Source organism: Ornithorhynchus anatinus, chromosome 21 (genome assembly GCF_004115215.2).
Source record: "Ornithorhynchus anatinus isolate Pmale09 chromosome 21, mOrnAna1.pri.v4, whole genome shotgun sequence".
Taxonomy (NCBI): domain Eukaryota; kingdom Metazoa; phylum Chordata; class Mammalia; order Monotremata; family Ornithorhynchidae; genus Ornithorhynchus; species Ornithorhynchus anatinus.
Window position 1 is genome coordinate 16,228,403 of NC_041748.1, and position 26,896 is coordinate 16,255,298.

At 51.1% G+C, this 26,896-nt stretch overlaps 2 protein-coding genes across 2 annotated transcripts in view; one reads left to right on the forward strand and one right to left on the reverse strand.

Moving 5' to 3' along the window:
• TMEM204 (transmembrane protein 204) overlaps positions 1-17,416 on the forward strand; it is a 32,679-nt gene extending 15,263 nt beyond the window's left edge. Inside the window, exons 2-3 of the mRNA XM_029049230.2 lie at positions 3,066-3,221; positions 15,389-17,416. Of these exons, the coding sequence (XP_028905063.1) occupies positions 3,066-3,221; positions 15,389-15,633 (401 nt within the window). The 3' untranslated portion in view covers positions 15,634-17,416. The remainder of the gene's footprint in view (positions 1-3,065; positions 3,222-15,388) is intronic.
• The window catches only part of IFT140 (intraflagellar transport 140), an 88,986-nt gene that overhangs the window by 32,243 nt on the left and 29,847 nt on the right, over positions 1-26,896 (reverse strand). The window contains exons 16-18 of the mRNA XM_029049227.2: positions 25,504-25,678; positions 24,728-24,859; positions 20,660-20,859 (exon numbers count right to left, since the gene is read on the reverse strand). Of these exons, the coding sequence (XP_028905060.1) occupies positions 20,660-20,859; positions 24,728-24,859; positions 25,504-25,678 (507 nt within the window). The remainder of the gene's footprint in view (positions 1-20,659; positions 20,860-24,727; positions 24,860-25,503; positions 25,679-26,896) is intronic.

Here is a 26,896-nt window from a genome sequence, read left to right on the forward strand (position 1 = left end):
CTTGGGAGACTACGGTAAAATTAATGGGCACAATCCCTGCTCTCAAGGAATTTATAGTCCACCCCCGACCTCCAGCCAGTTTTAGCACTCTTACAACCTCAGCAGCTGTGAATCTTTGGCTATTCAGACAGACGTTATTTATTCAGCTCCCTTTATTTGTAAATATTTTTCTGTCTCCTTGCTAATATGTAAATAATGATACTGATGTGAGGTACTTACTGAGTACCAAGAACTATACTGCAAGAGAATAGGGTCGGGTTCACGATCTAAATAAACACCCTGTGGGCAGGTAACGTGTCTCGGCAATCAGTCAATCAATCATTCAATCAGTTCATTCATTCAATCGTATTTATCGAGCGCTTACTATGTGCAGAGCATGGTACTAAAGGGAAAGTACAACGGAATGGCGCAAACTGTTCCCTGCCTGCAGGGAACGTCCACTCCTAGAGGGCGGCTGTGGGGCCGGGGAGGGGAGACGGACAAACTGGAAAATGGGCACAGCTTCGGGGCGACCGCTCTGGTCCACGAGGCGGGGCGGCCTGGCAGGTGGGAGCCTGGGGGTGAATGTGGGAGCGGGGGGACCTGGGGGAACCGAATGGACCACCACAAGGTGGTCGGAGCCCCCAGAAGGGGAGGGGCGGTGGGGGTGGGTTGGGAATACAATGTGCGGAACAAGGGAGTCCGTCCGGGCTTGACGGTTTTCGCGGGCAACGGGATGCCATGACAGGAAGTGGTACAATGCCGTGCGGGTGACTACGTGACTTCCGCAAAGTCCTAAATATAACCCCTTGTCCATCCTCCCTGTGTCATTTACACAAACACATTTCCCCCAAGACACACAGGGGTGAAGTCTGGGACATTTTACCGGCTGCTGAAGGTGGGTTTAAGTAACATTGACGTCAGATGCTGAAACAATGATTTTATTTATATAGCTATATATATATGTTTACTTGTATTTATCTATATCTACCTGTATATACATATATATATATTACTTCCAAACTCAGTACTGGCCTCCTCGCCACTGTCTTTAAGGCAGTCTATCCCTTTGCCCATCCCCACTTCACCTCGCTATTCTCCCACTACAGTCCAACCTGCACACTTTGCCGCACTGTCCCTCCATCTCAACTATCTCACCGCCAACCTCTCAAATATGTCCCTCCTCTGGCCTGGAATGCCCTCCCTCCACATATCCAACAGACAGTGACTCTCCCTGTCTTTGAAGACTTATTGAAGGCTCAATTCCTCCAAGAGGCTTTCCCTGACTAAGTCCTCTTTTCTTCTTCTACTTCCTTTATTCATCCACCCTCCTAGCCCCACAGCACTTATTTATTTATCTGTAATTTTTTTTTTTGGATGTTAATGTCTGTCTCTCCGCTCTAGAGAGTGAGCTCGTTGCGGGCAGCGAATGGGTCAGTTTATTGTTACACTGTCCTCACCCAAGCGCTTAGTAAGGTGCTCTGCATACAGTAAGCGCTCAATAAATACCATTGACTGATTGACCGACTGACTGGGGGGTTGCGCCTATTGGGTGCCCAGTAAATGCTATCGTTACCACTATTTTACTTTCCCAGACGCTTAGTACATTGACCTGTACCAGGTGGTGCTCAATAAATACTGTTACTAATATGCTTGTATTTTCCCAGGTGCTCAGTACAGTGTGTTGCACCAGTGGGTACTCAATGTATAATAATAATGATTATTATTATAATGGTATGTGTTAAGTGCTTTACTATGTGCTAAGCACTGTTCTATGTAGATAGAAGATGATCAAGTAGGACACAGTGCCTGTTTCACATGAGGTTCACGGGAAATTCCACTTATTTTTTTTTTTAATGGTATCTCAGAAGGGCTTACTATCTGCCAGGCACTGTACTAACCACTGGGGTGGATTTTTTTTTAAATGTATTTTTTTAAGCGCTTACTATGTGTCAGGCATTGTATTAAGTGCTGGGGTAGATACAAGTTAATCAGTTTGGATCCAGTCCTTGTCCCACATGAGGCTCACAGTTGTAATCCCCATTTTGCAGATGAGGTAACTGAGGCAGAGAGAAGTTAAGTGCCTTGCCCACAGTCCCACAGCAGACAAGGGGTGGAGACAGAATTAGACCCCAGGTTCTCTGACACACCAGCCGGGGCTTTTTCCATGAGGCCACGCTGCTTCTCAATAACTGTAGTTTTTGTTAAGTGCTTACACTGTGTCTAACACTCTACTAGTGCTGAGGTACCCTGGGGATTAAGAGTGTGAGCCCCATGTGGGACAGGGACCATGTCTAACCTGATTATCTTGTCTCTACCCCAGTGCTTAAAACGGTGCTTGTCACATAGTAAGTGTTTAACAAATACCGCTATTATTATTATTGTTACAAGATAATCGAGTCTGACATGGGGTTCACAGTCTAGGTAGGAGACAGAACGGGTATTGAATCCCCAGCCGGGGGACGAGGCCAGTTTTGAGGTATCTGGGCAGCTCCGGGCTGGGGAAAAGGCTGTTTGTTTCCCTCTGTGTTCTTGGCTCCTTTTTTGCTCTCCCAGCATGTGTGCCCCTGGCCGCAGCCCACCATCTATCCCCCAGCTGGCATCGATTTTGGAGGACCGCTGCCCGTTGGCAAGCGAATGTCGTGAAGGGCAACCGCGGAGCCTGAGGGCTAACCTGGGAGAGGGAGGGGGAAGCAAGGAACACGAGGGGCTGGTACATAAAGAGGTGCTCAGCTTGTGCCCGGGGTATTGGGGTCTTGACCACCACCTCCACCCACCTCACCTCGACCCTTCCAGAAAGCCGCATGCTCCTTTCCAGAAACCCCCAGGGTGCCACAGCCCAGCAATGGGCAGAAGAATGGGTGGTCTGACAGCTCAGGGGGGCTACTCCTGCCCGGACCCCAGGCGGCCCGAGGAATCCGTCCCACTCGCCTCCTTGGGGACCTCGGTCAATCGACAACCAAAGCGTCACTGGTATTTACCGAGCGTTGACTGCGTGCGGAGCACTACGCGGGGTTGGCCGGGCCGTTTCCCGGCCCGCCTTCCATCTTCTAACCCGGGGCCCTTCTGCTTTCTGTCCCTCCCAGTGCAGTTTGACATGATGCGGGCCTGTAACCTGATTGCCACCGTGGCCCTGACGGCGGGCCAGCTCATCTTCGTCTTGGGCCTGTTGGATCTGCCCTTCGTTTCCCAGGACACCCAGTGGTGGGAGGAAGCCATCGCTGCTCTGTTCCAACTGGCTAGTGAGTATCTCGCCCCGGGGCCGAAGTGGGATGTGGCCGAGGCGGGCCGTGGGCCAAGCGGGATGAAGGCGAGGCAGGATTGTGGGCCAAGCGGGATGGGGTGGCGAAATTCCTGCCCCCTCAGGACCGGCCCTTGGTCTGGGTTGCATTTCCATCTTATGTCAGGAGAATTGTCTCCGGGGCCCATTTGGAGAGGGCTGGCATCCCCGCAGGCCGTCGGCTCACTGGCCCGGAGGAGATTCTGAGAAAAGCAAGAGACCCCGGATACATGCGGCGAGGCGACGTTAAGAGAGCTGGGGTGGGGGAGGCCTCATCGCCTCGTCAGGATGGTCAAGGATGAGGCTGCCCTCCGTCTCTGCCGCCGACGGTGCAGAGGAGCTGAGTAGGCTAGCTGGGAAGAAGAGAAGCAGCGTGGTCTAGTGGGTAGAGCCCGGGCCTGGGAGCCAGGAGGACCTGGGTTCTAATCCCGTCTCCGCCACTTGGCTGCTGTGGGACCTTAGGTGAGTCACCTTACTTCTCTGAACCTCAATTACTGCATTTGTAAAATGGGGATTAAGGCCGTGAGCCCCAAGTGGGGCATGGATTGTGTCCAACCTGATCACCCCTGCACTTAGTTTGGTGTCTGGCATATAGTAAGCGCTTAACAGATAATACTATTTGGGGTATTTTCTTAAGTGCTATCAATGCCAAGCACAGTACCAAGAACTGGGGTAGATACAAGATTATCAGGTCCCATATGGTCCCATAGCACTTATTCATTCATTCCTTCATTCATCAATTGTATTTATTGAGCGCTTAATGTGTGCACAGCACTGTACTAAGTGGTTGGAATGTACAACGTCCATATCTGTAATTTATTTCTTCATATAAATGTCTGTCTCCCCCTCTAGCCTGTAACCGTGATGAGGTTCAGGGACTGTGTCCAACCTGATTACCTGGTCTCTACCTCAGCACTTAGTACGGTGCCTGGCTCACTGGAAAGAGCACGGGCTTTGGAGTCAGAGGTCATGGGTTCGAACCCCGGCTCTACCACTTGTCAGCTGTGTGACTTTGGGCAAGTCACTTAACTTCTCGGTGCCTCAGTTACCTCATCTGTAAAATGGGGATTAAGACTGTGAGCCCCACGTGGGACAACCTGATTCCCCTGTGTCTACCCCAGCGCTTAGAACAGTGCTCGGCACATAGTAAGCGCTTAACAAATACCAACATTATTAGTAAGCGAAGCAGCATGGAGCAGTGGATAGACCTGGGCCTGGGAGTCAGAGGTCATGGGTTCCAATCCCGGCTCTGTCACTTGTCTGCTGTGTGGCCTTGGGCAAGTCACTTGACTTCTCCGTGCCTCAGATTCTTCATCTGAAAAATGGGGATAGAGACCGTGAGCCCCACGTGGGACAGGGCCTGTATCCAGCCCGCTTTGCTTGTATCCACACCAGTGCCTAGCACATAGTGCTTAATAAATACCATAATTATTACTATTACTATTATTATTATTATAATTAAGGGCTTTAACAAATAATAATAATAGTGGTATTTTAAGTGCTTTCTATGTGCCAAGCTCTGTACTAAGTACTGGGGTAGATACAAGATCAGGAGGTCCCACAGCACTATGCCCACAACTGCAATTCATTTATATAAATGTCTGACTCCCTTTCTAGTCTGCAGGCTTGTTTTGGGCAGGGAATGGGTCTGTTCTACTGTTATATCGTACTCTCCTAAGTGCTTAGTACAGTGCGCTGCACACAGTAAGTGCTCAATAAATACAATTAATTGACTAACCGACTGACATGGGGCTCACAGTCTAAGCAGGAGGGAGAACGGGTACTGTATCCCCATTTTATATATGAGGTAACTGAGATAGAGAGAAGTGAGGTGACCTGCCCCAGGTCACAGAGCAGCCAAGTAGCAGAGCTGGAATTAGAACCCAGGGCCTCTCCCTCCCAGACTGGTGCACTTTCCTCTAGGTCCTGCTACCATGGAATGAGAAGCAGAGTGAATAGAGTTTGGGAAACCGAAATCCCTGAGCAGGAGGAGAAAACTTGAGACTTGCAACTTAAGCGGCTGATCTTTTATATAGAGAGCTTTGCAGAATTGTTGTGTGACCTTTCGCAAGGCACTTCGCTTTTCTGGGCCTCAGTTTGGTAAAATGTTCTTTGGTAAAATGAGGGGAAGACACCCACGTGCCCTCCCTCCTATTTGGACTGCAAGCCCTGGGTGGGAACGGGGTTGTGTCCAATCTGATTATCTTGATTCTTCCCCAGAGTCTAGCGTAGTGGTGGACACATAGCTTTTTGATTTTTATATGATCTTTGTTAAGCGCTTATTATGTGTCGAGCACTGTAGTAAGAGCTGGGGTGGACACAATCTCCTCAGCTGGGGCTCAGTCCCTCTCCCACAGGAGGCTCTTGGCTTAAGTAGGAGGGAGGACACAGAGTAAGCACTTCGTAAATGCCATAACTTACTGATTAACTGTAATGATTGTTAATTAATTAGTCAAGGTCTTTTGACTGCACCCCACTCACCTTCTCGCTCAATAGCAACACTAATTATTGTAGTATTTGTTAAGCGCTAGCTATGGGCCAGGGACTGTACTGAGCACCAGAGTAGACATAAGATCATCAGGTCAGACACCAGCCCTTGTCCCACATGGGGTTCACGGTCTAAGGGATGGGGAAACAGGTATTTAATCCCCATTTTTCCGATGAGGAAATGGAGGCACAGAGAAGGAGAATGACTAGCCCAAGGTCTCATAGCTTGTGTGGCGGAGCTTGGATTCAAACCCAGGTCTCCCAAAAACCAGGCCCGTGTTCTTCCTCCTAGCCCAGGTGCTTGTCGTCCCACACCGCCCCCAAGGGACACGGCACGGACAGGAATGATCGATCGATCAGTCCATCAATCGATGGTATTTATTGAGTGCTTACTGTGTGCAGGGCACTGTATTAAGCGCTTGGGAGAGTGCAGTGCGCCTGAAGGAGAGAGAGCGGAGCTGCGCAAACCACCGGCGCTAGAATCAATTCCCGTGAGCAGGCTTTTGGAACTGAAGTCTCCCGTCCAAGGTCCGCCCACTGTTCTCGATGGAAGACTCCATCGTCGCCACCATCGTCCTTACCATGTGCCCAGCACTGTGCTGAGCGCCGGGGTAGGAAGGAGGTAATCGGGTCTGGCAAGGAGGTGCACAGTCTACGGCCGTTTTGGATGGGGCTGTGGGTGGCCAGGGACCAAAAGAAGTTGAATGGAATTTTTTTTTCCCCAAACTGTGTACAGTACATGGATCCGCTGCACTTTGCGATGATGAATGAATTGTTCTGACTAGAATCCCAGAGAGGAAACTGCAGGAACTCTGGAAGTGAATCATTCTGGAAATACTGAAAGATAGGAACACAATTCCCAGGCTCCTATCTTTCTGGAGAAAGTCTCCTTCCAGAAAGAGGCTTGTGTTTAGCATCCAAATAATTCCAATGCTTTAGGCTATTTAAGCGAGGGGGGGGGGTTAGAAACCTGGAGGTGGGATGGGGGGGAGAGGGCCAGAGGCCCTGGGAATTCTCCTTAGTCATGGCACGTCTTCCTTTTCCCACAAAGAGGCCTGTGGGAAAGTTTCCTGAGACAGAAACGGGGAACATTTTTCAATTTCCCTTTCCCATTGAAGGCGCTGATCTGGGATTGCAAACTCCTAGGGATCTCATCTCTCATCTGCATTGAACTCTCCCAACTGCTTAGCACAGTGCTCTGCACACAGTAGGTGTCACCCGTTGTGCGGGGATGGGTCCGACTATCGATGGAGTCCCGTTAGGCGGTAGAGTTCCAGGGGACAGGGACGGCATCTTCTACCTCCACCACAGCAGTGATAGTATTAAGTGCTGAGAAGCCCAGAGAGGCCGTGTGGCTTAGTGGCTAGAGCCTGGGCCTGGAAGTCAGAAGGACCTGGGTTCTAATCCTGGCTCTGCCACAGAGGTCTCCCAAGGTGTATTGACTCTGCTTCTCATTCCACAGCAGCAAGACTCAATGGAAAGTGCCCGGGCCTGGAAGTCAGAGGCCATGGGTTCTAATCCCCGGCTCCGCTGTGGGACCTTGGGCAAGTCACTTTCCTTCTCTGTATCTCAGTTATGTCATCTGTAAGTGAAGTGGGGAAAGTCACTTCCCTTCTCTGGGCCTCAGTCACCTCATCCGTAAAATGGGGATTAAGACTGGTGAGTCCCACGTGGATTAGCTTGTATCTACCCCAGCCCTTAGTACGGTGCTGGATTAGGATTAGAACCCAGGATTAGAACCCAGGTCCTTCTGACTCCCAGGCTAGGGCTATAGCCACTAAGCCACGTGGCTTCTCTGGGCTTCTCAGCACTTAATCAATACTACCACTGCTACCACAAAATAAGTAAGCAATACCGCTTAAAAAAAAACCCAAAAAGAATCACTTATTGCATGCAGAGCACTGTTCTATAAACTTCTAGAAAATACACAGGTGGGAATTAAACAAGGTCCCTCTCCTAAGGGTTTAGTACAGCGTTCGGCACAGAATAGGGGCTCAGCAAATGCCACTGATGGATTGATCTCTACTGCACCCAGCAAGGGAGATGGACACCCCCCTCCCCGTCGGAGTGGGTAATCTGTCTGAGCAGCGGGACAGACATCTGAGGGTCGGGGGAAACTAGGGGGTTACTGTGGGCAGCCCGAGGGTGTGACATTGAGCTTCCTGGCTAAGGACCAAATTGGCACTCGCTGCCCCGAAGGGAGAAGTCTTTCACTTCAGACTCCAGGCTGGAAGAAGCGAAGCTGGAGTGGGCCCCCCGTAACATCCAGGATTTTGTTTTTTATGGTATTCGTGAAGCACTTACTATGTGCTGGGCACTTATCTAAACGTTGGAGTAGGTACAAGCTCATCGGGGTGGACGTGGCCCGCGTCCCACGTAGGGCTCCCAGCCTTAACCCCCCTTTCACAGATGAGGGAACTGAGGCCCGGAGAAGTGAAGCGACTTGCCCAAGGTCCCACGCCAGACATGTGGCAGAGCGGGAATTAGAACCCAGGTCCTTCTGTCTCCCAGGCCCAGGCTTTAGTCACTAGGCCACGCTGCATCCCCTGGGTTGAAGTGAACTGGAGGCTCTAGAATGATCCTTGTCAAGGGGGGGTAAGTGCTCAATAAATACGATAGATTGATCGATTGAGGGGGACACCACTAGGCCCGTTCCCTCGGGAGGGAGGGAGTTGGGGACCTGCGCCGGGCCGGGGTTTGGTCATTGGTTCAGATTAGCATGGAGAGCTTGGTGCCCCAGAGGCCCGTGGTTAATCTCTGAGGACAGGAGCTTAATAACGGTATCTTGGGGGGTTTTTGGCACGCTTTCACATCGGTTATCTTATTTTGTCCTCGCAACATCCCTGCGAGGTTCTGGGGTGTGGGCAAGGTGGGGATTAATATCCCCATTTTACAGCTGTGGCAACCTAGGCCCCAGGGAGGTTCTGTGTCTTGCCGGAGGTCGCCCAGCTGGCTAGTGGGCCGAGCTGGTCTCCTGGCTCCTAGCCACGGGCTCTGTCCATTAGACTCAGTCGCTTCTCAGTTTCTCTCCTGTATGTGGCCTTTTCCCAGAGAAATGAGGGAGGGGAGGGGAGGCCGGTAGAATGAGGAGCGGGGGGCCAATCACTCAGTCAGTTGTATTTATTGGGCGCTTACTGTGTGCAGAGCACTGGACTAAGTACTTTGAAGAATATATAACAATATGTATAAGCCGACACATTTCCTGCCTGAAACAAGATTACAGTCTAGAGAAGAACACGGCCCTGGGAGTCAGAAGGTCATGGGTTCTAATCCCGGATCTGCCGTGAGTGTGCTGTGAGGCCTTGGGCAAGCACTTTGCTTCCTTGGGCCTCAGTTCCCTCATCTGTAAAATGGAGATCGAAACCGTGAGGCCCCATTGGGACAGGGACCGTGTCTAACCCGATTCGCTTGTGTTCACCCCAGCGCTTAGTACAGTGCCCAGCATGTAGTAAGCGCTTAACAAATTCCACAATTATTATTATGATTAATTCAGACGGTTTTGAGATTCTCTCTCTGCTGAGGTCCCTGCCTCTGTTGGCCTCCAGTCCCCACTCAACCCCTCCCCGCCCGCACCCCCTAGGGCTGTTTTGTCCAAAAAGAAAATGCACTTTGGTGCTGTTTAGACTTGTTGTCTCACTGACCAAGAGGCCGGTGTGCCGCCGAGGGCCTTTCTTCTGTCCAGAGGCTAATTTTAGATGCCGGTTCTTTCCCCCCACCCTCCCTTCCCCACCCTACCCCCACCCCCCGCCTCCCCCCCAGCTCCCGGGGCTGGAGGTTGTTCTAAACAGAGTCAGAGAGAGAGAGAGACAGGAGGGCACCAGGATATCCTGTCCTGGGAGGAGGAAATGCTGGCCATTACCTGTTATGCAAGCTGGACCTTGAAATCCCTAGTGCTCGGGTGGGGAGACGGAGGGGCGGGAGGGAGAGACAGTTGGAATTGCTTAATAAAACGCTAATAATAATTATGGTATTTGTTAAGCGCTAACTATACGCCAGGCGCCATAATCATTCCTTCATTAGATCGAATTTATTGTGCACTTACTGTGCGCAAAGCTTGGGAGAGTACAAAACAACAAACAGACACATTCTCTGCCCACAACGAGCTCACAGTGCTAAGCGCCGGGGTGGATCCAAGGGAATCGGCTTGGACACGGTCCCTGTCCCACGTGGGGCTCACAGTCTTCATCCCCAATTTCCAGATGAGAGGACTGAGGAAGGAGGCTGGGGGTGGAGAGAGGGCAGGGGAAGAACACCCTAGAACCAATCGGCTCTGCTCCCAGGCCGAGTAGGGAGTCATGTGGGAGCATCCCGGAGGGTTCAGTTTTCAGGGGGCGGGCCGGCAATCTGGGGTTCCTCTGCAGGCCCCCCCTGCCCCGGGGATCAAAGCAGTACCTTCTGAGCCTCGTTTGCAAGCAGTGTTGGCTTACTGAGGCGGGATCTGTATTTTGTATCGGTTGTATTTGTGTCCCGGCATGGATGAAGCCCTCGCCCTGTGCAAACAGCTAGGGGAGATGCAAGGCGCGTTCTCCTGCTTCCCCAGCCCCTGCTCTTTCCACTGGGCCTGGGGATTCTCTGCAAGCGCTCAGGCCAGTGCTCCACGTACGGTATGCGCTTAATAAATAACCATGACTACTACCAGGCCTCGCTGCCTATTTGGGGGTATATATGGATGCATAGAGAAGTAGTGTGGTCTAGTGGCTAGAACTGGGGCCTGGGAGTCAGAAAGACCGGCGTTCTAATCCCAGCTCTGTCACTTGTTTGCTGTGTGGTCTTGGGCAAGTCACTTCACTTCTCTGGCCCCAGCTGGGGATTAAGACTGTGAGCCCATGTGAGACATGGACTGTGTTCAACAGGACTAGCTTGCATCTTTCCCAGTGCTTATAGTACAGTATACATACACAGACACAAGTATATGTACATTTGTGTGTATATGTGTGTAACATATATACATATATGCATACATACGTATTTATATGTATATGTGTGTGTTATATGCATACACATTATATATACACACATTATATATATTATATATTCACACATACATTATATATAAATATAATATGCATATATAATACACACATATATGTATGTAAGGTCACTGAGTGGTGTTCTAATCCTAACTTTGCCACATTCCTGCGGTGTGACTGGGCGAGTCACTTGGGCAAGTCACTATGTGCTCTGCACATAGTATGTGCTCAATAAATACAATAGAATTAATGAATGAATGAATTTAATGTCTCTGTTCTCTGTCTCAGTTCCCTCATTTGTAAAATGGGGATTGAGACTATGAGCCCCAGGGACTGTGTCCAACCTGATTAGCTTGTATCTACCCCAGTGCTTAGAACAGTGTTTGTAAGCACTTGACAAATGCCACGATTATTATTATTATTATTATTCCGTTTGTGCCCCTCCACTGTTGTTGATTTCAGGAAACAGGCTCTGTAGTGACCGGCAGGCGGGGCTCTCTGGTAGCGAGGCACAAAACTAAGATCCGCAGAAAGGTCGACAGAAGCGAGGGATGCATCCCCTGCCCGCAAGGAGCTGATCCTTTATTGGTGGCTCGCTCTACCAACAGAGGCTTAGAATGAGAGGAGAGACGCCGACACCCCTTGGGCAGATGCTGACTGATCACAGAACCCAGGAAATCTGATTCCCAGGCCCGGGCTCTTTCCATAGGCCACGCTGTTTCTCGTGGATGGGTATCTACCATAACGTGGCAGATGGAGGTAGATGAAGCAGCGTGGCTCAGGGGAAAGAGCCCGGGCTTGGGAGTCAGAGGTCATGAGTCTGAATCCCGGCTCTGCCACTTGTCAGCTGTGTGACTCTGGGTAAGTCACTTCACTTCTCTGTGCCTCAGTTCCCTCATCTGTCAAATGGGGATTAAGACTGTGAGCCCCACGTGGGACAACCTGATTACCCTGTATCTACCCCAGTGCTTAGAACAGTGCTCTGCACATAGTAAGCACTTAACAAATACCAACATTATTATTACGTCTTTAAGTTTTAGAGTATAAATGACTTATTTATAGTAATGTCTGCCTCCCCCTTAGACAGTAAGTTTGTTGGGGGAAGGAAACATATCTGCTCCTGCACTCAGTAAGAGCTCAATAAGTGCACAAGAAGCAGCATGGCCTTATTACACGCTTATTCTGTGCCGAGCACTGGGCTGAACCCTAGAGTAGATTTACAATCATCAGATCAGGCCCGGTCCTTGCTCCGCAAGGGCCTCTGGGTCTGACGGGGAGGGGGACGCGGTGGGGAGACTAAGGTACGAGAGAGGTTCGGTGACCGGCCTGAGGTGACCCAGGGGGCCGGGGACAGAGCCGAGAGCTGGGACTGGAAGCCGGGACTCCTCCTTCCTCCAGACCGGGCCGCCTCTGCCTCCATCTCCGCTGAGCCGTCCGTCGTTGCGAGAGGGTAAGGCTCTCCCGACGGAACGGTCGGGCCGAGGAAGTGGGCAGGAAGGAAAGGCCGGGGGGAACTGGTGCTGCTGCGAGACTGATCCGTGGCGGCGGGGGCGGTTCGTTCACCTCCCACCCTCGGGAGACCCAGGCACTCTGGCACACGGGACCCACACTTGTTTGCTTTGGAAACGGAATCTCGCTAAGGGGGAACCGGGGAACAACGGAACTGTTCGGGGGCCGGTGGGAAATCTACTTGCGAGGTCTCCGCTTGCCGTTATACGTGCCCGGACTCTTCCTACAGGGCACTGCACCCGGGGGGCACATAATTAGATGCCATCGCTATTCCTGCAGCCGTCATTCTATCCCAAAGGCTTAGGACGGCACATTACAGCCGGTTTTCAGTATATAATAATCGTATTTTTTGAGTGCTGACTGTGTGCAGAGCACTGGACTAAGCATCTGGGAGAAGGCAATAGAACAATAAACAGACACATTCCCTGCCCTCCATGAGCTTACAGTCTAGAAGGGGAGACCGACGTTGATATAAATGAATAATATACAAAATAATATATAATAAGAGAAGCAGTGAGGCCTAGTGAAAAGAGCCCAGCCAGGGGGTCAGAAGGACCCGGGTTCTGATCCCACTCAGCCACCTGCCTGCTGCGTGACCGTGGGCAAGTCACCTCAGTTTCCTCATCTGTAAACTGGGGATTAAGACTGTGAGCCCCATCTGGGACAGGGACTGTGTCTAATCTGATTAGCTTGTATTTACCCCCGTATTTAGGACACTGCCTGGCAAATAGTGAATCCTTAATAAATACCTTTTTTTAAAGATATATATTTATATAAATTAAAAAAGAGACACATTGCCGCCCACAAGGGGCTTCCCCTCTCAGGGAGCATTCGGAAGGTCCCCGTTGCCACAGCTCCGGGGAGGCTGGAAGCTCCGCGCTCTCGGGTATTCGCGGAAACAGATCCTTTAGGTCCAGCGTGGTTTTGCCCTGGCAGGTTGGAGGACTTCGCTGGGGATGTTGTCTTCAAGCTCTAAAAATTCTTCTCCCACTTCTTTCTGCACCTCCCTGATTTGCTCCTTCTATTCACCCCTTAGGTCCATATCTGTCATTTATTTGTCTAGATTAATGTCTGTCTCACCCTCTGGACCATGAGCTCGTTGTGGGCAGGAACAGGATTATTCATTCATTCACTGAATAGTATTTATTGAGTGCTTACTGTGTGCAGAGCATTCCCTTTAACCAACTCTGTTGTATTGTACTCTCCCAAGCGCTTAGTACAGTGCTCTATACAAGTAAGTGCGCAATAAATACGACTGATTGATTGAGGGGTTGGGTGGGCTGGTGGACCCAGTCCAAGGGAAAATATACCAAAGTGCTCCACAAGGTTGTGAGCACTGGAGTGTTTAGGTGGGGCAGAAATGCTCAAGTGGCAGTTGAGGAACATAATAATGATGATTGCCGTTAAGCGCTTACTATGCACCTAGCACCGTACTGAACGCTGGGGTAGATACAAGGTAGTCAGGTTGGAGAGAGTCCCCACCCCACTGGGGACTCGGTCAAAGCAGAGGGAGGAGGATTTAATCCCCATTTTGCAGGTGAGAAAACTGAGGCACAGAGAAGTGAAGTGGCTTGCTCCAGGTCATCCACCAGACGAGTGGCAGAGCCAGGAGGTGAACACAGGTCCTCTGACTCCCAGGCCCAGGTTCTTTCCACCAGGCCAGGCTGCTTCCAAGCATGAGAAGGTGGGAAATTTAGAAGTTCATCAGGGTCAGCCTCCCAGAGGAGATGTTAATACTCTCTGCGAGACACTGCTCAAATCTGTCCTTTCCTTTCCATCCAAACTGCTGCCTCGCTGATCCAAGCCCTTGTCCTCTCCCACCTTGATTTCTGCATCAGCCTCCTCGCAGACTTCCCTGCCTCCCGTCTCTCCCCACTCCAGTCCATGCTTCACTCTGCTGCCCCGATCGTTTTTTTCTGATAAAAATGTTCAGTTCACATCGCCCTGCCCCTCAAGAACCTCCAGTGGTTGCCCATCCATCTCCGTGTCAAACGGAAGCTCTTTACCGTGGGCTATAAAGTGCTCGATCAGTTCACCCTCTCCTACTTCACCTCGCTCCTTCTGCTACCACAGCCCAGCCCACACGCTTCTCGCCTCTAACACCACCCTAATCCCTGAACCTCAACCTCATCTATCTCGAAGCCGACCCCTCGCCCACATCCTTCCTCTGACCTGAAACTTCCTCTCCCTTCATTTACTACAGACCAGCACTCTCCCCAACTTCAAAGCCTTCTGAAAATCACATTTCCCCCAAGAGACCTTCTCCAACTAAGCCCTCATTTCCCCTCCTCCCTCCCCCTTCTGCGTCACCCCTGTGCTCTGATTTTTGCCCTTTACTCACCTTTCCTCAGCCACCCAGAATGTAGGTATGTATCTGTAATTTATTTTAATGGAGCTCTCCCCCTCTACACTGTACACTGTGGGCGGGGAATATGTCTACCGACTCTGTTATATTGTCCTCTCCCGACTGCTTAGTCCAGTGCTCTGCACTCAGTAAGTGTTCAGTAAGTAGCATTGATCGATCAATTGAGATGCGGTTTCTCCCAAGGCTTTGGAGCTGGTTATCCCAAAAGACTGCCCAGCCATCGATCATCACATTTATTAGTAATAATAATCGTGGTATTTGTTAAGTGTTTACTATGTGCCAGGAACTGTCCTAAGCGCCAGGGTGGACACAAGCAAATTGGGTTGGACACAGTATCCGTCCCACGTGGGGCTCACAATCTTGTTGGGTAGGGATTGTATCTATTTGCTGCCGAATTGAAGTAGGAAGAAGTCGTGGTACTTGTTAAGCGCTTACTATGAGCCAAGCATTGTTCTAAGCACTGAGGTAGATACAAGTTAATCAGGTTGAACAGAGTCCCTGTCCCACTTTGGGCTCTCACTCTTAATCCCCATTTTTTACCGATGAGGTAACTGAGGCCGAGTCTCCGAACCTCGGAGGAACTGTGTCTCCTAATGTCTAATGTCTAGTGTATCTAATGGTTAGGGATGGGCCATCTCACTCCGTGTTCTTTAGGACACATAGTAAGCACTTAACAAGTAGCATAAGAAAGCCAAAAAACCACCGACCCTCCCGTCGGCTACCCGTCTGAGGGTCGGGCCCACCTCCGGATTCATTTTTTTTCCCTCTTTCCGGCCCTGAAGTGTCCTCTCTCCGCAGGTTTTGTCCTCGTCATTGGCCTGGTGACCTTCTATCGAATCGGCCCGTACACCAACCTGTCCTGGTCTTGCTACCTGAACATCGGGGCCTGCCTCCTGGCCACGCTGGCCGCCGCCATCTTGATCTGGAACATCCTCCACCGGAGGGAGGACTGCATGGCTCCCCGCGTCATCGTCATTAGCCGCACCTTAACCGCCCGCTTCCGCCGGGGCCTGGACAATGACTACGTGGAGTCCCCATGCTGAGGGGGCCACCTTGGGGAGGGCGCCGCACTCTTGGGGGGGCGCCGGACTGGGGGGGGCGGGGCCCTGTAAACGGGTGAGACAACCGAATGGCGGAGGTGGCGGATGCCGCCGACCTGCTTCGGTCGCTGGGGGAGGACCATTCTGTGTGGCCCGTTGGATGGGTTACAGCTATATACATATGTATGATACGCATAAAGAATATGTATATTATATATATATATATTAATATAGTCTATGTCCCTCACCCCTTCTCCTGTACAGTGACAGAATTTTATCGTGTAGAGCTGCCCGGGCTGACCCTTTGCAAGGGGAGCAGAGAGGCAGACAGAATTAAGGAAGCAGGCGATGCTACCACTCGGTTACGTGCTCGTTGACTCGGCTCCCGGCGACAGAGGTAGGGCCTTGGCCTGTCGACTCCGCTCTCCGGGGGGACCGCGACGGCAGCCCGGAGGTGTCTCCGTCCCCCATCTGCGTCGGCCGCCGTCCGCCCCCAGACTCCCGTCTGCGGCCCAATGGAACCCGGGGCCCGGGCTCGACGGTTCACGGCCGAGATCTGCGGGCGTGTTTCCCCAGAATAACTTCTTCTGCCCGAGGGCGGCAACGGCAGACGAGAAAGAGGGTAGGGGTTTCGAGGGCGTTTCTGTGGACGGGTGAACGAGCGAGGCAGGGCTGGTTGGAAACGGGGGCGGTGTGGGTGAGTTATTTTGGCGTTACCGTAGTTTGCCCTCAAGTGAGATAAGGCAGCCCAAGTGTCCACAAGTAGAATGGAAACTGAGCCTTCCTTGGGGATGAGGTCTGCCAGGACCTGGGAGAGAAAAACGTACACCTATTTGCCTTGGGCGGGGGGGTGAGGGGGGAGGCGGGGAGAGAGATGACAAAAAAGGGGCATACGGAAGGGGTGTTCCTGCACATCAATACCGGGAATTTCTCCTTCCGAGGGCAGTCTGTGGATTTCCCCGCTGGCCTGATCCGGAGTGGGATCTAGGCCTGAATGGTACACGGGCCAGTCCGGTCCTGGAAGCGTCTGAGCGAGGGGCCCAAGAGAGTGGGTTCGGGACCCAGAATCCTCTGCTGTCTCCCGCCAGCCCCCATCACCTTCCTTTTTGACCGAGGTCCTCAAAGCCTGGTGGGCGATTTTGTCCAAGGGCAGGAAATTCGCAGGGCCCCGGGAAGGGGCAAAAGAAAGCCCGGGAGCTATACAGATTCTTATCAAAAGCCTGTCTCTCACGCCCCTTCGGCTTTTCAAATTCCAGAGTCTGCTTCCCCGTTCGAGGGAGATGATCGAGCTGGCTCGTGAGTTCTGGGAGGGCCCCGGATTTTGCTGGGATGGTCCACCTGTCCCACAGCCCTTGTGGGGCTCTGAGGATTGGATCCCTGAAACAGCATCTTGGACAGACCGCCGGGGCGTTGGAACTACGATTCCCACGAATCCATCGGGTGGAGAAACACCCAGGAGGCCAGTCTTCTTTGAGCTAGGTTCCCTTAATCGATTTCAGTTGGGTTTTTTCCACAAGATAATGGGTTATTTAAAACATGTTATTCCTGCCAATATCAGCGTGTATATGTGATTCTAAACGTACATTAAAGTTGGAAAAATCAGCTCTTTGCTCTCTGGCAGTCTGACGATGCTGGGGTTTGAAAATGTGGCTTCTGGAGAGTCCTGTCGACTGGTACGTACTAGGGCTCGGCCTCAGGTCTGGCTCCCTGGACGTTTTGGGGCTGGGGGAGGTAACATGGCTGCAATCCAATATCCGAATAATAAATCTTCTGATTGGCCTCCTCAGTTCTGGTGGATCTTATTCAGGTCGCATGGGCCTCCATGGCAGAAGAGCTGCCCTGAGGTTTGCAACCGGCAGAGAGAGAGAATCCTTGCACGTTTGCCTGCTGTGCCCATGAGAGCCCAGCAGTGCCTCTTTTCTGGCCCCTTGACCTTGGCGTGAGCCCTGCTCAGACCCCAGTAGTTAAGAGGGAAAAGGCGTGTCCGACCATTGGCCGGACGTCGGTTTGAGTCGTGTCTGGGAAGCAGAGTGGCTTAGTAGATAGAATGAGGGCCTGGGAGTCGAAAGGTCTAATCCTGGCTCTGCCACTTGTCTGCTGCGTGACCTTGCGCAAGTCACTTCACTTCTCTGGGCCCTCAGTGACCTCATTTGTAAAGCCCCACATGGGATGGGGACTGTGTCCAACCCGATTTGCTTGTATCTACCCCAGAACTTAGTTAAATGCCTGGCACATAATAAGCGCTTATCAGATACTGCGATTATTTTTATTAAGCAGCAGCATGGCACAGTTCATAGATCACAGGCCCGGCAGTCAGAAGGACCTGGGTTCTAATCCCGGCTTCGCCACGTGTCTGCTGTGTGACCTTGGGCAAGTCCCTTCACTTCTCTGTGTCTCTGTTACCTCTTCTGTGAAATGGGGATGGAGACTGTGAGCCCCATGTGGGACAGGGACCGTGTCCAAGCTGATTAACTTATCTCCACCCCAGCGCTTAGAACGGAGCTTGGCACACCATTATCATTATTATTATCATAGGGGCTACAATGGCTTGCCCTGAACCTTTTGTATGTTTTTGCCCCACTGACAGGAAGAGCTTTGCTGCAAAAAGCAGCGTGGCCTAGTGGAAAGAGCACAGGCCTAGGAATCAGAGGACCCGGGTTCTAGTCCCTTATCTGCTTATCTGCTCCGTGATCTTGGGTGAGTCACTTCACTTCCTCTGGGTTTCGGTTACCTCATCTGTAAAATGGGGGAATAAAGCTGTGGAGCCCCACGTGGGACTGGGACTGGGACCGACCCGATTATCCTGTATCTACCCCAGTGCTCACTACAGATCCTGGCATGTAGTAAACACTAAATACCATAAAAAAAACCCAAAAACCAAAATCACCAAAGTGTCGTGATGACTGCCATCGCGACCGTGGCCTAAAATCCATTTAAGGATCACTGACCTCCGCGCTGTTGGAAGGTCCCCAGATTGCCCAGTTATTGCCCCCAGTTGCTTCTCCCAACGAAGCACTTTCTGTCAGCAGGGCAAGAGTGAGCATGGTCCAGGGCAATCCACCTCGAGCCCAGGGGGAACAAAGCATCCCTTGGGGGTTCCTGCATACTTGACCACACTCTGGGGGATGGAATCGACATCATTGAACCTCCATCTCGTCTGTTTCGCCGTTGACCTCTTGTCCACGTCCCTCCTCCGGCCTGGAACGCCCTCCCTCTTCACATCTGACAATGACTCTCCCCCTCTTCAAAGCCTTACTGAAGGCCCATCTCCTCCAAGGGGCCTTCCTGGACTAAGCCTTCATTTCCTCTTTTCCCACTCCCTTCTGAGTCACCCTTGTACTTAGATTTGCTCCCTCAATCCACCCCTCCCTCAGCCCCACAGCACTTATGTCCACATCCGTCGTTTATTTATTTCTATTAATGTCTGTCACTCCTTCTAGACGCATTGTGGGCAGGAAACGTATCTACCGACTCTGTTATATTGGACTGTCCCAAACACTTAGTACAGTGCTCCGCACACAGTAAACACTCAACTGATTAATTCCCTTGAATTTATCGAGCACTTACTGTGTGCAGAGCACTGTACACAGCACTTGGGAGAGTATAATACGACAATCAACTGACCGACTGATTGATTCCCTGTTGATCGACTGATTGATTGAGATAGGGTTAAAATTGGAACGGAGGTGCAGCATAAACCTCTACCCCGAGGTAAGCTGGATCTCTTTCTGGGTGGCTTCATCAACCCCTTCCTTTTTCCATTCAGGTGACTCGGTTTCCCTGGCCCCGGAAGGTGCCCCACACCAAGGCTCAGAATCCTCCTGACGTAGCCACATAGGGCCTGCTCCGCCCATCTGGCTCCCCTGAGGCGGGGAAGATTCCGCCGCTCCCTCCCCGCCTTCCGAAGGCATTTCGTGCACCCCGTGTGTACATCACATACGTACACGCTATCAATGTTACCCTGTTAGCGAAAGGGTTCTGCCAAACACCATTTCGGAAAGTCATGACATCATACACAATCGCACGGATTGCCAACACTACAGCGCTCCTCCTCTCAGGACGGCAGCTGGAGAGTTTCCAGTCCTCTATCAGTCTCAATTATGGGATGAAGAGTCAAGCGGAGGCTACCTGTTCAATTCCTAGCTTGGGCAGGGGCTAGCGAGTGGAAGACTATCTGCTACAAGTTAAAACCCCCCTGTGCCAGGCAGCGGCGGCATGGGAGAGAATCAAGGGCAGAGACTCAAGTTGACTGCTAGAAAGAAAGCAGTGGTAAACCACTTCCATAATTTAACCAAGAAAACTCTGTGGATCCACTACCCGAACGAATGCAGATGGAGGTGGGGCGATTTGGGAGAGAAGCGACCACGGCGACACTACCAACACTACCAAATACCAACATTATTACTATGGTTTGGAGGCGACTCGACAGCATAAAACAAGAGCGCGCTCCTCTGAGGGGGAGGGGGAACGGAGCCCTGACCGTCCCCTTTCCTGCTCCGGTGTCGTCACGTCCCTGCCGCCCCTAGACCTCCTTAACTTCACCCAGACACCGCTTCCAACTCGGCCTTGGTACATTTGCATTTTCAACCCTGGTTGCCCCGCCACCATCAACTCCCGGCCTCTCTGGCCGGGTCCCCTGAGGCAATCGCTTCCCCGGCTTTAGCGCTCGTGGAGCTCTCCTCGAAGAACCGGGCCAAGACCCTGCTGCACCCATTTTATCACCCCAACTCCGGGCAGCGCATCCATGCCGGTGCCATGCCAGTCGACGAGGAAAGGCCCCAAATATTTCGACTCAAGTGGCCAAATGAAGGGAAACGAGTGTGCCTGCCAGCCTTGGAGAGGCGAAGAACACCACTCATCTGTTTCCCATCACCCTAACAGAGCGCTAGAAGGTACTAGCAAAGTCCGGAAACTCTACTACGTCTCAGGGGCCTGTCGGCGGGGGACAGCGCACCATAGGGCCAGAATACGGTCACGAAACGGCAAGGAGAACAAACAACAGCAACAACAAGAAAACCAATCCCCTCACCTTTTGATGAGCTTGATGGATTTGAAGGCCTCGTCCATATCTCCGATGGTGACGAAGAAACTGAAATTGAGCATCGCGTCCCGGGTGGGCTTGTCGCACCCTTCCAGCCCGATAAAGTCTCGCAGGGGTTTCTTGGCTACCATGGGGGGGATCTGGGAGGATCCGGAATCCACCGGTTCTTCTTTCTCCGTCTCTCCTGGCTAAATGACAAATGTCACGGTTTACCCGCCGATTCATTGTCGCCGTCCGGACTCGCTCCGTTTTCTGGTTCCGGAGGTCGGGTGGTGATAAATCTTTCGATTCATCAACACATCCCGTTCAATCTCAGACTCTTTCAGGGCAGGGACTGTCTTCTTCCTCTCTTATCCCCTCCCGAGCGCTTAGAACAGTTGTTTGGCACTCAATATGCGCTCAGTAAATAAACCGTCTGGGAATCAGCTTGACCTAATAGAAAGAAGTCGGGCTTGGGGGTCGGGGGACCTGGGTTCTCATCCTGGCTCCGCCGCTTGTCTGCTGGGTGACCTTGGCAAGTCGCGTCACTTCTCTGGGTCTCAGTTCTGTCATTCGCAAAATGGGGATTCGATATCCACTTTCCTTCCTCCTTAGACTTGGAGCCCCACGTGGGACCTGATTTTCTTATACCTTCCCCAGCACTTAGTACAGTGTTCGGCTTATAGTAAGCGCTTAACAAATACCACTTATTATCAATATTATTATTGATCACCCTCTCTTTTGGTGTTCCCACAAATAATAATAATTATATTAATTGTGGTATTTGTCAAGAACTGTTCTAAACACTGGGGTAGGTTCCAGGGAATCAGGTCCCACATGGGGCTCACAGTCTAAGTAAGAGGTAGAACAGGTATTGAATCCCCATTGTGCAGATGAGGGAAACGAGGCTCAGAGAAGGGACACGACTTGCCCAAGATCAGAGGCAGGCACGTGGTGGAGCCGGGATGAGGACCCAGGTCCTCTGACTCCCAGGCCCAGGTTCTCCCCACTAGGCCCCGCTGCTTCCCGACCGGGCCCCTCTTGGGCTGGTTTCCTCGTCATCTAGTTTTTGCAGCCTTGAGGCTTTCCGCTTGTTGAAGGAAACAACTCTTCCCCCACTTGCCTGGAATACAACCATTTGGGCCCTATCGGTGGAATTGATATGAGAAGCAGCAGGACCTAGTGGGAAGGGTCCGGGTCTGGGAGTCAGAGGACCCGGGTTTTAACTCCGACTCTGCCACTTGTCTGCTGTGTGACTGTGGGCAAGTCACTTAACTTCTTCGGGCCTCGGTCACTTCACTTCTAAGGCGGGGATTGATGCCGTGAGTCCCGTGTGGTACACGGACTGCGTCCAAACTGATCATCTTGAATCTACCCCAGCGCTTAGCACATAGCACTTAACAAATACCATTAAAAGAAAGGATAACACCTATCTGCGACCCAACCCTTTAAGGGGGGGTCGGATTCCGAGCCGGGATTGGGGGGAAAGAGGGGTTCCTGGGGTGAGCTTTCGGACACCCCCGAGGCCGGGCCACCCGCTATTAGAGAACTAGCCACTTGATGGTGATCCTGCCCACTGAAGGGAAAAAAAGAGTCAGTCAGCGCTTACTCTGTGCAGAGCACTGAACTAAGCACTTAGCACCGTACTAAGCGTTTAGCATCCCAAGTGTTTGAGAGAGTGCACAATCCAACAAGAACTCCACCACTACCATCGATGATACAGCTATTTCTATTACTATTAATAATAATTAATAATAATAATGACGGTATTTGTTAAGCGCTTACTGCGGGCCAGCCACCGAACTGAGTGCTGGGGTAGATAGGAACAAGTTGGGTTACTATTGAAGCAGCGTGGCTTCGTGGAAAGAGCGCGGGCTTGGGAGTCAGAGGCCAAGGGTTCTAATGCCGCATCCGCCACCTGTCCGCTGTGTGACCTTGGGGAAGTTACTTCACTTCTCTGGGCCTCAGTTCCCCTCTCTGGAAAATGGGGATTAAGCGTGTGAGCCCCACTCGGGACAACCTGATGACCTTGTATCTCCCCCAGCACTTAGAACAGTGTTTGCACATAGTGAGTGCTTAACCAATACCAACATTATTATTATTATTAGAACAGTCATTTAGACTTTGAGCCTGTCATTGGGCAGGGATCAGCTCTATATGTTGCCGAATTGTATATTCCGAACGCTTAGTACAGTGCTCTGCACATAGTAAGCGCTCAATAAATATGACTGAATGAATAGTCCCGGGGGAACATAGTAAGCGCTTAACAAATACCATCATTATTATTATTCTTCTACGGCTTCTTCTGTTGTACTTTCCCAAACTCTTAGTAGCACACTACACGTAGCTGGCATTCAATAAATATCATCGATAATCTACTATTACTACCATAGCACTCTCCCAAGCGTTCAGTAGAGTGAATTTCACCCCTGGGGCCCTCAACAAATATCATTACTGTCACTACTAGTTCTATTATGCTAACCACGTATTAAAAAGAATTACCACTGTCAAACTTCCCTGAACTTTCAAGTCCAAGGAGCTGGAGGAAAACAAGACAAGCTGGATTTGGCTGCCAGATGGAAAGAGCAGAGAAGAAATAGGATACTTACAACTGCCGTATATATACATCCTCTCTGGGACAACAACTACGAGCAGTGACGGTCAAAAGGGAAAAATGAGATGAGGAAAAAAAAGCACATGAAGTAAAGCGTAAATGTGGAGAATACAGAGGTGCCTGTAAGGTAGAAATGACAAGAGAAAATTCCTCTGGGACCTTTTTTTTTTCAAGGTTATTTGGTAAATGCTTACTACATGCCAGGCACTGTACTAAGCACTGGAGTAGACAGAAACTAATCAAGTCGGACACGGTCCAAGTCCCACGTGGGGCTCACAGTCTTAATGCCCAGTTTACAGATGAGGTAACTGAGGCACAGAGAAGTTGCCTTGCCCCAGGTTACCCGGCAGGTACGTGGCAGAGGTGGATTAGAACCCATGTCCTGACTCTATCCACCAGGCCACACTGCTTCTTGTTTGTTTAGCTCTTATGTGCGAAACGTGATGCTAAGCGCCGGGTTGATACAAGTTAATCAGGTTGGTTATAGTCCCTGCTCAACCTTAAAGTATGGATCCAAATACATAGATAATAATAATAATAATGTTATTTGTTAAGCGCTTACTATGTGCAGAGCACTGTTCTAAGCGCTGGCGTAGATACGGGGTAATCAGGTTGTCCCACGTGAGGTTCACAGTTAATCCCCATTTTACAGATGAGGTAACTGAGGCACAGAGAAGTTAAGTGACTTGCCCACCGTCACACAGCTGACAAGTGGCAGAGCCGGGAGTCGAACCCATGACCTCTAACTCCGAAGCCCAGGCTCTTTCCACTGAGCCATATAGACCCAAATTCCCTCGAGACTTCACCGACGCGAGTGCTGGAATTTCTTTGCAGACAAAGTGGACCAGCTCCACAGAAGTTTGCGTCAGAGACACCCCGCGAAGGGTCGGTGTTCCAGTGGGCTCCGGCGCCCGGACAATCGTGAGTTGGGGACGAGGCAGGGCTCGGCATTTCCGTGGCTGCGGAAGGGGTACAGGGACCCCACCTGAACTGGGGGCCCGGGGGACTCGGGGTCTTCTGTAGCCGCTGCACAAGAGGACGGCAGCCGGTCTGGGCTGGGACCACCAGGCCACTCTGTCACCAGCCCAAAAACTGGACGGGGAACTCGGGAGTAGCGAACTACTGTAATCGGCTCACTCCGAGCCATGTGAAGGGACGGGTAGAGGTCTTCGAGGCTGCATCTGACCATGAAAAACTCACCTAAGGTGCTTATCTAGACCTTTACCTACTTAGATGAGTATTTGTATCCCAGAAACTTTTTAATCACTAGGTACCACTGGCAAGGGCCATCAGGAGGTGTCTCTTGTTCAATCTTGACCCAGAATCCAAAATGAACCCGGTCCCGACTCTTCCCTTCGAGGTTGGTCGGGGACACCGGTCCATTCTGGGGTTTTGGGAGAATCTGCCCCAGTGAGGGCCCCAACCTGAGCCATTGGCAGGTGGGCGGGGAGAGGGCCGCTTACCTTCCTGGCGAAGTAATAATGTGGCACCTCGAGGCCCAGCAGGGCCTGGTAAGCAGCCGGCCGAGGGAAGCTCTCCTGAAGTAAGAGGCCGTGCTCTTCGGTGCTGAAGAAGGATATTATCAAAACATCTGTCTGCGGGAGGAAGTGAAGCATTGTTTTGGTTTTTCTGCAGTAATACCCTTTTGGACTTTTGTTTCTATTTTCCATTTTCCCCTGCCAGGATTCTTTCCCGACAGTCCCACACACACACATGTACAAGGGAATCGTGACATACTCTCCCTTCCCCTGCCATATGCATGCACACGCGAGGCCTACCCATACAGACGCACAGGGATACGTGGGGCCAACAAGCTGGAAAGGGGTTAGCTGAGAGGGCTTCATGTAGGTGATGAGTCTGCAATAATGTTTTGAAAGACCAGGTTTAGTGGAGTTTGGGGGAATGTCATTCTAGATGGGAGTAATTAGCCTGCACAGAGGTATGGAGGGGTTTTGGAGTGGTTTTTTTTAAGGCATTTCTATAGTACTTGTTAACCGCTTACTACATGTCCAACACTCTGTAAGCTCTGTAAACTGTAAGCTCGTCGAGGGCAGGGAATGTGCCTGTTTAATGTTTTTTGTACTCTCCCAGGCGCTTAGTACAGTGTTCTACACACAATAAGCATTCAATGAATACAACCGACTGTTTGACTGACACGGTTCTAAGCGCTGGGGGAACAGTAAACACCTCGGAGGCCGAGAGGCCACTGCCAGGCCTGAGACAAGGGCCAGAACAATACCGGGCGGTCAGCGTCCTTGTTCGGCCTCTGCGTCCTCTTGGTTGGCTGCTGGGGCTGCTGGGGCTTCAGGACTTCCCGGGAAACTTCACACACGAAGAGCCTCGGCTCGCTCTGGTCCCAGAAGTGGTTAATTGGGACGTGATCGAAGAGCCCCTCATTCCCAAGGATCCCAGGCCTGGAGAGAAACGGGAAGGGAAATGTTTTTGGAAGGTTCCGGAGGAGCGCCCTTCTTCCTTCGGCTTCCCGGCTCAAATCGGGTCTTCCCTCGCATTGACCTGTAGTCGGTCAAGTTGTAAGCTCCTCAATCGACGGTACTTATTGAGCGCTTACTGTGCACAGAGCCCTTTACTAAGTGCCTGGGAGAGGACCCTACAACAGAGTTGGCAGCCTCGTTCCCTGGTAGACTGTAAACTCCTTGAGGGCAGGGATCATGTCTACCAACTCTATTGTATTGTACAGGGATCTGCACACGGTAGATTGTAAGCTCTTTAAAAAAAAAAAGGTATTTGTTAAGCACTTACTACGTGCCAGGCACTGTACTAAGTTCTGGAGTATGTACCTACTGTGTGCAAAGCACTGTACTAAGTACTTGGGAGAGTACAATAGTACAACAGAACAGACCCATTCCCTGCCCACAGCGAGCTTATATTCTAGAGGAGGAGAAAGATGTTAATATAAATAAATTAATTATATTTACATAATTGTTATGGAGTTGAGATGGGGGATGAATAAATGCAGCAAGTCAGGGTGATGCAGAAGGGAACATTCCAAGCGCTTAGTACAGTGCTCTGCCCATAGTAAGCGCTCAATAAATACTATTGAATGAATGAATGAGAAGAGGAAAGGAGGGCGTAGTCAGGGAAGGTCTCCACCTATCGAAGTACTTGCCCCTTCCCTTCTAGATCAGCCCTCTCTCCCTCTCTGCAGTCTCATTTTCCTCCTGTCTTCAAAACATCCACATTTGGATGTCCTGCCATCAGGTGACTTCAAAATTAACGTGTCCAAAACAGAACTCCTTTTCTTTCCACCCAAACCCTGTCCTCCTCCTGACTTTCCCATCACTGTAGACAGCACGACCATCCTTCCTGTCTCACAAGCCCATAACCTTGATCTTATCCTTGACTCTTCTCTCATTCAATCCACATATTCGATCTATCGCTAAAGTATGTTAGTTTGACCTTCACAACATTGTTAAAATCTGCCTTTTCCTCTCCATCCGAACTGCTACCACATTAATCCAAGTACTTATCCTACCTCGCCTTGATTACTCTATCAGCCTCCTTGCTGACCCCTCTGCCTCCCACATCTCTCCACTCCAGTCCCTTCTTCGCTTTGTTGCCCGGATCATTTTTCTACAAAAACATTCAGTCCCTGTTTCCTGACCCCTCAAGAA